Source organism: Motacilla alba, chromosome Z (assembly GCF_015832195.1).
Source record: "Motacilla alba alba isolate MOTALB_02 chromosome Z, Motacilla_alba_V1.0_pri, whole genome shotgun sequence".
NCBI classification, from domain to species: Eukaryota; Metazoa; Chordata; class Aves; order Passeriformes; family Motacillidae; genus Motacilla; species Motacilla alba.
The window spans coordinates 7,913,719-7,927,075 of record NC_052046.1 but is presented as its reverse complement, the minus strand read 5'-3'; the positions used below and the strand labels follow the sequence as shown (position 1 = coordinate 7,927,075).

General features: G+C 40.3%; 1 protein-coding gene across 1 annotated transcript in view; it reads left to right on the top strand.

The window, feature by feature from the left end:
* DCAF12 (DDB1 and CUL4 associated factor 12) overlaps positions 1 to 13,357 on the top strand; it is a 28,957-nt gene that overhangs the window by 4,868 nt on the left and 10,732 nt on the right. Inside the window, exons 3-7 of the mRNA XM_038125405.1 lie at positions 6,756 to 6,962; positions 8,197 to 8,257; positions 10,960 to 11,153; positions 12,248 to 12,313; positions 12,962 to 13,124. Of these exons, the coding sequence (XP_037981333.1) occupies positions 6,756 to 6,962; positions 8,197 to 8,257; positions 10,960 to 11,153; positions 12,248 to 12,313; positions 12,962 to 13,124 (691 nt within the window). The remainder of the gene's footprint in view (positions 1 to 6,755; positions 6,963 to 8,196; positions 8,258 to 10,959; positions 11,154 to 12,247; positions 12,314 to 12,961; positions 13,125 to 13,357) is intronic.

Below are 13,357 nucleotides of genomic sequence, written 5' to 3'. Positions count from 1 at the left end.
GGCTTTGCATATGTGAGGAAGCATCAAGATCACAGCTTATTTCTGATCACATGTAGGAAATGAGAAGTCTCCTCCAGTTTGTAGCTCCAGTGAACAGTGACTGAAAGTCAGTGTAAATAAACCTTTGATGCCTGTAGTTGATGTATCCATTCACATGTCTTTCAGTGGCTCGTGACCAAATAGCCTGGTGTTGGTTTCTTGTCTCAAGAGTATTTGCTTTTCTGTCAGCTGCATGTGATAGTCGTGTCTGTCTGGTAGTTTCTGTTCCAGGTATGGTGTGAGTTGTAGGGATGCCCTTTAGCAGGCAACGTCTGTCACTTCTCCATCCTTTGCCATCTGTCAGCATGTATTAACTGTCTTCCAGCCCCCTGAAATTAAACATGGAGGGCCAAATGCAAATAAAAAATTATAAATGTGATTTTGGCACTGCACAAATGCAGTGACATCAAAGTCTGTGGCTATTAGCGGGTAGTGCTTTAGATTTTCACACAAAGGTGGAGTGCCTCATTTCAGGGTCTTTTCTCTGGAAATGTGAATTCAAAGTCAACCAACTTGCTGGCTGCTTTTACCTTTCCTCACTTCTCAGGTGATTTCTTTATATTGAGGATTGTTTCACTTGGGACCCTTTCAAGAAGCATGTGCAAGGCCATTATCACTTGAGTTACCTCTACTGCATAACCTGTTAGTAAGATTTGTGCTAAGATTAGTGCATGTTAGTGTGACTGGTGACTGCCATTCCCTGTGAATTTTCATTCGAAAAGTCACATCAGGTAGATGAAGTCCCAGGTGACTGGAGAAGGGAAGCCATTGTATCTATCTGGAGAAGTGGTAGAAAGGAGGACTCCAGGAACTACTGACCTGTCAGCGTCCCCTCTGTGCCTGGGAAGATCACGGGATCTGGTTTCCTCCTAGAAACTCTGCTAAGGCACATGGAGCACAGGGGGGTGAATTGAGGCAACTAGCCTGGCTTCACCAAGGGTAAGTCCTTCCTGACAAACCAGAGGCCTTCTGTGATGCAGTGATGGCAGGAGTGGACAAGGAAAGGGTCACAGATGTCATTTATCTGGACTTTTGTACAGCCTTTGTCACGGTCCCTCACAACATCCTTCTGTCTAAATTGGAGGGAGATGGATTTGATGGATGGACTATTGGGTAGTGAGGCATTGGTTGGATAATCACATCCAGAGAGTTGGTTGGACAAGTGGAGTCCTTCACAGATCCATACTGGGACCAGTGTTCTTTAATATCTTCATTAATGGCATAGCTAGAGGGATCCAGTGCACTTTCAGCAAGTTTGATGGCAGCACCAAGCTGAGTGGTGCTTTGGCACACCTGAAGGATGGGATGCCATCCAGAGACAAGCTCAAGGAGTGGGTTGGTGGGAATATCATAAAGTTCCAGGCCAAGTGCTGGTGCTGCACCTGGGTTGAGACAACTCCCAGTACCAGCCCAGGCTGGGCATGAACAGCCCCAGAGCAGCCCTGCCCAGAAGGGCTTGGGGGTGCTGTGGGTGAGAGGCTGCACATGGCCCAGCCATGGCACTCACAGCCCAGAGAGCCAAACGTGTCCTGGGCTGCATCCAGAGCCCCGTGGGCAGCAGGGGAGGGAGGGGATTCTGCCCCTCTGCTCTGCTGAGACCCACCTGGAGCACTGCATCCAGCCCTGGGCTCCCGGCACAGGAAGGACCTGCTGGAGTGAGCCCAGAGAGGAGGCAATCAAGACGACTGGAGGGCTGGAGCAGCTCTTCTACAAGGAAAGGCTGAGAGAGTTTTAGTTGTTCAGCCTGGAGGAGAGGAGGCTCTGAAAAGACCTTATCATGTCCTTCCAGTACCCAAAGGGAACTTATAAAAGATGGGGACAGATGAATTGAACAGGGCTTCTTGTGCTTGTAGTGACTGGAGAAGAGGTGATGGTTTTCAATTAAAAGAGTCACACTAGATACAAGGAAGATTCTTAAGCTTTCCCATCAGGATAGTGACACACCAGCATGGGTTGCCTACACAGCTGCTGAGTGCTCAATCATGGAAACATTCAAGACAGGTTGGACAGAGTTCTGAGTAACCTGGTCTAGCTGATGTTCCTGCTCGCTGCTGAGCACTTGGACAAGACAACCTTTAAGGGCTCCTTGCAACCCAAACCATTCTATGCTGCTTTATTTTGATCTTCAGCAGAAAGCAGACATACGATGCCAGTTTGATAGTTTAAAGTGTCCATGTTTCTTTGGGGCTTGGCATATATTAGTAAATCTGTTGCTACAGAAAAAAGAACCTGATGCCAAGTGTTTTATGAGCAGAAAAGAAAGATATTTATGATCTGGATAAAAGTCAAGGCTGAGAACTTGGAAAAATCAATCACTGCTACTCAGGTGTCACCAGAAATAGTACTGATGTGATAGCACAATAAGCATTGTCTTCTTTTGTTGTTTTGTTAGCAAAAAACATATTTGAAGGAGAATGAGTAATTTCCAACTTGGCTGTGGGCGAGATCTTTTTGTGACCAGCCTTAGTTAGTCTGGAGTCCTGCTGTTGCAGAAGTGAATGTTCCCACCTGCTCATTTTGGCTAGCACTGGCTATGGAGCTAGGCTGGTGCATGTGGCTAGGGAGTCATCTGGATCAGCTTGCTGCTTTGTGTGCAGACAGGTTTTCTTGTAGGGTTAGTTTCACCAAGGCAGATACAGTTGACCTTGCAGGTACTTGAGCACTAGTTACTGTCACAAGGGTGATGAGACTGTTTACGTGGATGGTGAGGAGGAGACACATAGATTCTCAAAAGATAGGCATAAGCCAGTTGTGAAACTTGAACGTGATTGAGTCTCTTAGTGACTGTTTGTTTTTAGCAGGACAGTGTACTTACGTTAGGTTCCTTTCAAAAGTTACTATGAATGACAAGAATGTGCCCATGATTTCTGAGAGCACTGAGTGAAGAGCTGGTGCACAGAGCTTATTGTGAGCTCTTGCATGAAGAATGAGCAGTCTCATGCGTGTTATCTGTGCCTTTTAGATCTCCATCCATCCTGCTTATCTAATAAAAACAGGATAGCATCCTTTATTTTTGTTTTGATTTATTTGTACAACCAACTAAAAGATAGGGTAGGACTGCCTGTTCATCTGCTGTTTTTTGTGCAGGGGCAGCAACTGAAGACACGAGTCTCTGCTGCCTTGAAATGGCACTCATAGACTTCTTTTTTTAATCTTGCTGTTTAAAGTGAATGCTTTTAGTTGAAGATACATGGTAAGGGAATTTATGTCTATTGGATTGTTAGCTTTCTAGGTGTTTCTTCCCCCTAAATTGTGTCCTGAAAGGCAGGCCAAAAAAGGAAAAAACCTGGTAAACCATTCTGCTCTCAGTATTGCATATAACAGTATGATGGGTTTTGCAGTTCATACTCTCATCCTTGGATACTCTGTTCCCTGCCTCAATTTTTACTTTTGGCGAGTTGATTAAATGAACTTCCCTCATCAGTGAAGTGGTTTCTTGATGGACTTGATCATAAACAAGTTGGACAGGCAAGAGGATAGCCATATAGTAATTTCAGGGAAGCCATTTGCCAAAATGACTTCTCACCACTTCTGCAGGCCAAGAGAAAAATAAGTGTACAGCTATCAGTCTCTGCAAATGTGCCAAGATCATGAAGTTTCATGGCTGTCTCAGCTGTAGTACCTAACCATGCTTGTCTGCCTTGATCCTTGAGTGATAGCACTGTTGCAAGCTGTACATCTATACTGCTTTAAAAAAAAGAGGGGAAACGGATTTCTCTCTTCCGTGTCATCCAGCCTGTTTCCTTGTTGGAACACAGTTGTCTGGCAGAGAGCATAGCAGCTGAGTCTGCTGTGTTTCTCACAGATGAAGTGTGGTCCTTTCACTTCTGCCAGATGGCCAAAGCAATCTAGATTTGGTAAATCCTGGATGTTAAGTTGTTTGGCATAGTAAAGACTGACATGCGTGTTTTACTAGAGGAAGAACCGAATTTTGTGCAAAGCTTAAAATCAAGAGACAAATACATGCAATCCAGTGTTTGGAGGCTGGTGGAGTTTGTTTTTGCTGGACATAAAAAATTGTGGGCTGGGTTTTAGTTTTTATATAATGAGTAGCTGGGAAAAAATTCTTATTTCTGTTTGAGATAACTGATCAATACAGTAATTTTCTCTGTTATCAGGACTTCGTCAAGACTTTTAATGTCTGCACTGCTTTGAAGTTGTTGGCAGATGTACTTATTTCAACAGTTGAAAATATTTTGTATTTTATTTACTCTGGTGTCTTTAGAACTCCTGAAATGGTATTGATTTTTTTCTGCACTCTTAGCTGGGTTCTTCTCTTGTTTCATAACATTTCTCCCTTTTTGGCTTTAAAAGTGTCTTATTGACTGTGGCTTATCTTGGCTTCTGTGTGCTGGATTTATAGGGATGATTTCTGGGCAGGCAGAGGTGCAGCTTTCAAGTGTGAGCTTTTGCATCCTGTCATGCCCCAGGTGGTGTAAGAATCTCTGTGTGCAGGCAGTAGTTGCTTATTTTATTCAAGGGAGGTGGTGGCTGTTTTTAAACTACTCAGTAGCCAAGTTCCTTACCAAGCAAGTGGAGAAGTTACTGCTCACTGCTCTGACCTTTACAGCCAAAACAACATAGCCAGTCCCTTATGTGTGCGAAGTTTAAGTTCTTTATCTTTTTATTCTGATTAGTTTAGAGTTTATGTAAAAGTATTTTGCATTAGAGTAAGTTTTTGTTAACCAACACAGGTGTATGACGAGGGTGTCAGACTAGAGGGTGCAAAGGGGTTTTAATTTCAGTCCTCCTACCAGCTGACTTGCACTTTCAAGCGTGAATCTGTTACAGCTGAAGCACAGTTCTTCTGAGTCCTTGAACATCTTTGGGTGTGGATGTATTTTCATAATTAGTACAACATTAGGACCTGCAGCTGACACCTGCAGGCTTTAATCCTAACTACTAAACTGTTAATTTTGTTTAGAGTTTTGGGTTTTTTTCAGTAGTTGAAGGAGGATCGGGGAGGGAATTGGGCATTTCTGCTGGAAAGAAATACTGAGGGTGAAGGGGGATATGCATTCACATGGGGAGGGCAAAGGAGGATGAGAGGAGAGGAAATGACTGATCCTGATTCTTCAGTGCAGGTGTTAATTTTCAGGTGGTTAGGGCAGAAGGACTGCTGTGTGCACTGTGTTTCTTACCAGCTATCTACAGCAGTGAAGGCTTTGTAAGGCTTGGGAAGAGTGAGGAGTGCCTCCCTCCCACTCAGCTACACCTCAGCTGTTGCCATACACCACACGTGTGTGCAAAATAAAAAAGTAAACATGAAAATGCAGTCTCTCTAGGAATCTTCTGTTTGTGTAAGACTGCTGCCTACAGTCAGTTGCAGGGTGAAGATGATGCGTAAACAACACACAAATAGCAACGAGTGGATTTCATCTTTTCTGTGGAATGTGTGTAACATACTATACTTTATCAGGTTTTGATAGGATGTTAATGTTCTGCTAGTTCAGTACACCAAGTAATAGATAGGCTGCTAAATTATCTTAATGTTATTTTTCCTACGTTTTTATTAAAGAACAGATCTACACTCTGTAAGAGTTCGCCAAAAGCAGCTTGTATGTATAACTTCTCTCTAAGAACCTCTAGTTTTCTTCTGGTCTATAGAAATGTCTGACAAAGGATTTCAGAACAATTTCCTTGAGGTGTGTATTTTTAAAATTTGTATTGAGGATTTTTGTTGTTACTGTTATTATCTCTGGTTCACTTCCAGAGGTTTTGAGACAACATTCTTGGTTATAGAAGGAACAGACTAAAGATGATGTAGAATTTAATTATAATACTGGGCTATGAATTCTAGATCACTTGCCTTAGTTCTAAGTCAGCTTCAGCTCCTCCATTTCCTTGCTTCACTCATGTTCCCTCACAGGGCTTTGTCTCCTCTGTTAGACCCATTTGACTGTCAGTGCAGCTGCCCTCCGAGCACCATCTGTGAAATGACCCAGCCCATGAGCCTCCCAAATAAAAGTGCACTTTGGCAGGCAATGTCAACCTTTGTTCTGGTTTAAACTGTAGCCTCATGGTTGGATATGTCTGAACTGACATAAGGCTGGGCATAATGTCTGTTTGAAGAGTTGTAAGGCTTTATAACAGAGTTTTCTGACAAGATGTCAGTGACATATTGCTCTAATTTCTTGTCTTTTTGTGGGATGAGGTATATACCTAAATATCTTTCTTTCAGATGTTCACATAGGCAGTACTGTATTTAGTCACTATTCTCTGTTTATCACCAGAAAATAAATTCCAGTTGCATAAACTGTCAGTCTGCCATAGCCAAAACTTTATGGTAAGTGTGTTACCTGGGAGGCAGGAGAATCGTGCTAAGCTCCATGGGACTTAATGGCTCTTTTGAGGTGGGTTTTTTCCCTCACTGTGGTAGGTAGAAATTGAAAAACCGTATTGTTTTATCGTACTGAACAGGGAAAAGAGTTTTATATTCAAGGTCTTTTTATTCAAGTGGGAAACATCCCATGACAGATTTCTCTTCTCTCCCTTTAATTACTGTGAAAATGAAATGGGATGATTGATATAAACCCACTATAATTGTTACTTAACCTGTTTTAAGAAGGAATTTATGCATTTTTCAGCAATCCTTGAAGCATTTATGGATTTCAACTCAAAAAGAATGTCAGTTCAAAATAGGGAGGATATTTGACCATCTTGTTTTTCTTATCTGTTTGATGATGACTTACATGTCTGGTTTTTTTTCCCCTCAGTTATTTGTAGTAGATGTCCAGACTGGTCAAATTACCAAGATTCCTATCCTGAAGGATCGTGAGCCCGGCATGGTGAACCAGCAGGGATGTGGCATTCATGCCATTGAGATCAACCCCTCAAGGACTCTCCTGGCCACAGGTGGAGACAACCCCAACAGTCTTGCAATTTATCGTCTGCCTACACTTGATCCTGTCTGTGTGGGAGATGTAAGTGGGAGTATCTGGGGAAAGTTTATTCTCTCACTTAAAAAGCTACTACTTTGAGGTGTGTTTGATCAGAGCAAGGTTAATATTTAGGAGTCTTGTAAGGAAGTAAAGTTCTGAAAATGTTTCTGATTGAGTTGTCATTTCTGTTGTGGTATCTTAAATATAATTGGGTACTCAAACATGTGAGTGGATTTTCAGTGCTTTGGGTCAGATTTCTTCCTTGCCTTCTTTCAGGTCTACTTTAGCTTACTTTTCAGCTTGAAAAATGTAACAAAATCCTAAGTATTAAAGTCTAATTGTGGTGATGAGCTCTGAAACTATTTATAGTGAAAAAGCTCTTTTGAGAAATTAAAAATATGTTGCAAGTTTTTAAAATATTCCTCTTATCCCAGTGCAGCTTCTGGATGTATTATTCCAGAGATGGAACTTGGTGTTGAAAGATTAGTTCTAGCCCCATGGCTTGTGGCAGTTTGGTACAAACTGGTACTGGTTTTATTTCTGAAACATACTGAGGCCTTTTTAAAATGGCCAGTCTTTAAAAAAACAGGCTGGAGAATATAGTGGTGTCCTGTGAGCGCTTCTCTCTCATTTCTCCTTTTTATTCAGAATTTCAGGTAGACGTTAACTGCAACTGCAGAGGTCAGGTCAGAGTTTCTGCAGCAGCAGATAACCAGCTGCAGCAAGACTTGAATGATGATTTGCATGACTTGCTCTTCATTTGTATTACTTTTTAGCTTTTTAAACAAAACTAGAGTCTTATGGTCCCTTTTTTCCCCCATAGGTTTCTCACACACTAAAGAAAAGAGTCTTGAAACATTAATCTTAGGGCATGTATTGTAAACATAAGATTTTGGTTACTTTTTATAGTAGGATATGTGTTGGAATTAAAAAACAAATAGATACTAACAAATAGATACTTTACAGAAGAATGCTGCTTTCAGAATGGAAAATGTGAGAATTCTGGAAAATCTTAGATTAATTCTTCCTTGGTCAGAGGCCTGTTTTTCCAATACTTGTTTTTTCTTTATTAATTGCACACTTCAAAACCAGAAAAGTTAAAATTACTGCTAGGCACTTGAACTGTTCCAGCTTGATACTGGAATCTTACCTGAATGCTTTTAATGTAGGTCTGTCCTTCTGAGCTTGTACTAAATATTGAAGTGAAGAATACTTTTCTCCTTTGAGACTGCTCTTGAGTATAATGGCACAGAAAAATCTGTCTTTCTTCTTTCAGGATGGACACAAGGACTGGATATTTTCAATTGCATGGATCAGTGATACTATGGCTGTTTCTGGTAAAGTCACATTTTTTCTCTTGAGATTTTTTTTGTTTGCTTGTGTTTTAAGCTTACTTCTCTCTGAATGTTATAGTGATGCACAACATTTGATAAGCATTAGGAAAGCACCTCTGTCGGGGCATTTGAAACCACTTGGAACAATCTAGGCTGTTTAAACACTTCCTGGACTTAGTACAGTGCTTCATTTAATTTTGTTGTTGGGCCTTAGCCTAGATCTGATTTTCCTAGTATTAGAATATTACTGTATTCTAGTAAGGGGATGCTTGAACACAGTGAGTTACAGGAAAAGATTCCACATAAGAGGAGTAATTTCAAGAGGGGTGTTGGTTATTGGTTAATAACTTTGGAACATTTGAGATCAATATCAGTTTCCTGAAGTCATGTGAAAGAGTAATGAGAACTCAGATTGTTTCATCAAGCTCTCAGTACAGTTGTGTGTGTATATGTATATATGCCCTTACACTATGGCAATCAATGCAGAAGGCTGTAATAGAGAAGCTCACTTTATGACTTTTTGGTGACTAGTCAGATAATCAGCATAACTTCATAAAGAATTACTTAGGTAAAGGCAAAAATAGTAATGTCTTGTCGCATTAATTTAGTGGTTTACTGCCTTTCTGTTGCTGAGAGGGTGTACTATTCTGTACTCAGAGTTGTCAAACTGCAGGTGAGAGAAAATCATAACATATAATATAAAAGTCACATATTGGAATTGGTTTAGTTATATAATATAAAAGTCACATATTGGAATTGGTTTAGTTTAGTAGGATTCGTTTAGTTTAGTAGGATTTTTCTTCCAAACCCAAAAAGCTAATCCTGGAATTTCATTTTTGAATTTAATATAAAACTTGATCTTGCAAGTCTCTACCCTGAAATATGTACAGAAACTCCCTCACATTCAAGCTAGTAAGCTTGAAGAGAACAGCACACATGATTACAGATGTCCAGGGGAAAGATAAGGGCCTGATAGATTGCATAGCATGTGAGGTGGAACTTTGTTGACTCAGTATTTTCAAAAGGGCAGGGGTGGATTTGTGAGCAGAAGTGTTCTCTACTGCCATATTCTCTACTGTGGTGCTTAGGCAGGATGTAGGTTCTACTCTCCACACCTCAGACACCAGGGAAAACTTGTTGAAAGCAACTAGCAAGACTGGTTGCTAAACTGAATTCTTTAGAACTCACTGACAACCCTAATTAAGAGTGAAAAAGACAACTAACTTCTGACATGGTTTTAATTTTACAGATTTCAATTACCTCTGTATCTGAAAGTGTTAAGCAGAAATACTTGAACTTCACTCCAGACATTGAGGATATAGCCAAGTATTTTTATGGCAAAAGCTTCAGATGAGATGAATAATTCCCAGGATGGCATGAGCTTAGGGTAGCAAATGATAGTCTGCTTGGCTTCCGGGCTAACCAGTTGAGCAACATACATGGACTTTTTCCCCTGCCAGGGCTATTAAAAGGGACAGCTTCCTCCAAAAGTATGTCAAGATGTTTAGAAATTTTACTGCTGAGTATTCAGCCTCCGTAACAAACAAGATTAGATGCAGTTAAAACAATGGCATGTATTGGAGTGGCAGATGTTGTGCTGCTGGATGCAAGTGCCATTAGGATGCTTCTTTTTGTATTTTTCTCTAGTAGGTGATAGTGGCAGATGCCTGAATCCATCTGTGAGGGGGCAAAGCCACCTCTGCTGTACTGGACCACTCCTGTTGCAGCAAGATGCTTTGCTTTACTGTCTTTGCAGCTTCTACCCTATGAGATAGCAAGCTGATAGATTTAGTAGCCTCATATAGATACGTAGCTTTTCTCGCATCTTCATTATGAATTTCTTTTGACAGAATTTTTCACTTTATGTAGAGAAGAAATTGAGGTACCTGTCCAATCTGTCAGAGCTGACTTAGGTGGAAGTGAGTTGCCTGAACACCTGAAGGGATGTGTATAATGTCTTGGATTAAGTCCGTATTGATCAATGAACCAGAGGCATTCAGCATTCTTGATCCAGGGTTCTTAACATTAGTGATTCATATCTTAGATTAATGTCTTCAAAATCAGTAGAAAAATAAAATGAGTTATTGTCTGTTTAACCTAAGTTATATTCTTTAAGAAAGAAGTGGCACAGGTTTTAGTGAAATAATTTTTCTGATAGATTTCATCCAAAGTGGTACATATGATTAGAAATAGATGTTTCTGTTCAGCTCACGAATTACTGTGTACTCAGCCACAAGCATACTGACAGAAATCAAGTAAACCCAAATTGGCATAAACCCAGCTGAGGTTTTTGTGGAGTTATTTTGCATTGGTTTAACAGACTGTTTTACCAAGGCTGCGAGTGACAGGCTCAGGCTGAAGCTGTAGTGTTCAGTCACTTCTGAGTTCGTTCTGTATAGGAGATGATGATTGTTTCACAGGGTTGTGGGTTTTGATGCATCCTAATTAGTTTAAAAACATATGAGATGGTCTAGCTGCTTGGAAACCATATAGACAGCTGACAGCGAGTTCATAATATTCTGAACTTTACAGCTCAGTAAAATCATCCCTTTTTTAATAATAATATATGGGCACTAACAGCGTGTTCTGTTAGATTAATCTAAGAGTATCCTTTTTTTTCAGACCCTATTGATTAATCCTTTTTTTAGAAAAGAGGAGTTCTGTATATGTGGAATGGACTATTCATGTGTGGACTATTTGATCAGGTTCCCGGGATGGTTCGATGGGTCTCTGGGAGATCACAGAGGATGTGTTATCCAAAAGTGATGCCAGGCATAATCTCTCTCAAGTTCCTGTCTATGCCCACATAACACACAGTGCTCTGAAGGATATCCCCAAGGAGAACACCAATCCTGACAATTGCAAAGTCCGAGCATTGGCCTTCAACAATAAGAACAAGGTCAGTAAGATAAGCAGAACAGTTGAGAAGTCCTAGAACTGTCCCTGTGTATTGGAAAAACTAAAGAGTAAGCTAAATAGAATATACCAGAGAAGCAAGTTAATATATTTTTCTGTGATTATTTTGCATCCTTGTCTTTTGAGTCAGTGGTTTTAATCTGCAATGTCTGCTTCTGCCCCAAGTGAATGGAGGAGTCCAGAAGGGAAAGAAAAACAACCCCAGACATTTTAGGAAGCACAGTTTTCATGTGGGTTTGATTTTAGATTTTCATCCTAAGCAGGGGAATAAAAAAATATTTACAAGAAGCCAATAAAGTACCAAAACATCTCTTGCAGCTTGAATCCCATTCTTTAGTACTCTTTTTGCTTTCCTTTGCATTCTGGGAAGACCAGCTAACATTTAACAGTTCCTGTTTCAATGGCTGAATCCTTTCTGGATTGCTCAGCAAATGAGGTGACTGACACATGGGGCAGGCACTAATGCTTGCTTTGGGGTTATTTTGTTGGTATTTGACAAACAGCAAATGTCAATCTTCCCCATCCTGATCTCCTGTTATTACTAGTGGGTGTAGCAATTTATCCTTCACCACCTCTTTTTTTCCCCCCTGCCCTCAAAGAACAGAAAAGGTCTGAAGCAAGGGTGGGAGTGCTGTCAGAAGCACTGTGATCCTGTAGGCTTTATTTTTCACAATAGCTGTTAGTTACTCTTCGATGATGGAAACTTCATGGAACTTATTCAGTAGAGTAGTGCCTGAAACTTGCTTCAGGGTTAGAATCAGTATGGGACCTGCTGAAGAGAATTGTCGACTCTAGATTGTACTGTCTCATAATTCATTATTTGATTGCCTAGCAAGATCTATGGTTTTGAAAGTTATTGTTTACTCTTTAGTTAATTTAGATTCTACTTGACACCTGAAGTACTGTATAGCATTCTATGAAGATCAGTATAAAATGAAAATTATCCTGATAGAGCCTTTACAGGATTATGGATGAGTTCAATCCAGACTCTGCAGCCTGCCTAGAATAGAGTGTGAGTTCGTACAGATAAATATAATACAGAAATTAACTCTCTTATTTTTATTTTCCTTTTAATAGGAGTTGGGAGCTGTGTCCCTGGATGGGTATTTTCATCTTTGGAAAGCAGAGCACACGCTATCAAAGGTGCTTTTCTGTTCGTTGGAGTTAAACTTCAAAAACTGCAAGCAATTAAGGCTGTTCACTAGTCTTCATTTCCTTCAACTATTTGAAGAGCAGCAGTGTTTGTAAAACAGATAAAAGTTCTATGTAAAATTAAATGTCCTGAAATTTGGAGCTTGAAGAGAAGAGAAGCTCTGCACTTCCCTTAATAGAGAGGACAGGAAGCATTCTTAACTTTCTGCTTGTTTCGGGTTAGCTGAAGTGAACTGTTGCATGGATTATGGTGGATACTTGATCAGTAGAATTCATAAAGGAAGTTGCACTTATTTAAGTGTAATGGCAAGTCACACCCAGTAAATGTGATATGCTTTTTCAGCTGAGAGCTGAAGTTGCTGTGCACCTGCTAAAGAAATAGCAGCAGTTTAGAAGGATCTAAAATAATTTATTAAAATGTCCTTTTTTTTTTTTTTTTTGCTTCGGCCTTTATTGTCTCAGTTTGCTGCAGATAAGGCACACCATTGCTTTCAGGTTTCTTCCTTCTGGGTCTTATTTTTCACCTGCATTTTGTGTTTTTTTCCCCTGCAACTTCCTAGAATATGGATTACAAAATTATTTTGTTAATACCTTTGTCTTTTCTTGTAACAGGTTAATTTTTATTTTTTCTGTTTCCAGTTACTTTCCACAAAGTTGCCATACTGCAGGGAGAACGTGTGTTTGGCTTATGGTCAGGAGTGGTCAGTGTATGCAGTGGGATCACAGGCACATGTCTCTTTTCTGGATCCAAGGCAGCCTTCTCACAATGTTAAATCCGTCTGTTCCAAAGAACGAGGCAGTGGTAAGAAACCTGTGAAAGGTGGTTCAAATGGTTTGCTTGCAGAAGTAGCTGTTAAAACTGTAGTAAGTCAAGCTTCTGATGAACAGGAAGGGCTTTTCTAGTGATTGGCAAAATAATTAGCAGTGTATGTATAGATTTGGGTTTGTGACAGGATACCTGGAGCAATCAACAAACCAAATGTGACCAGTTCTGAAATCTAATGAAGGGCAACATCACTGCCATCAGGAGCAACT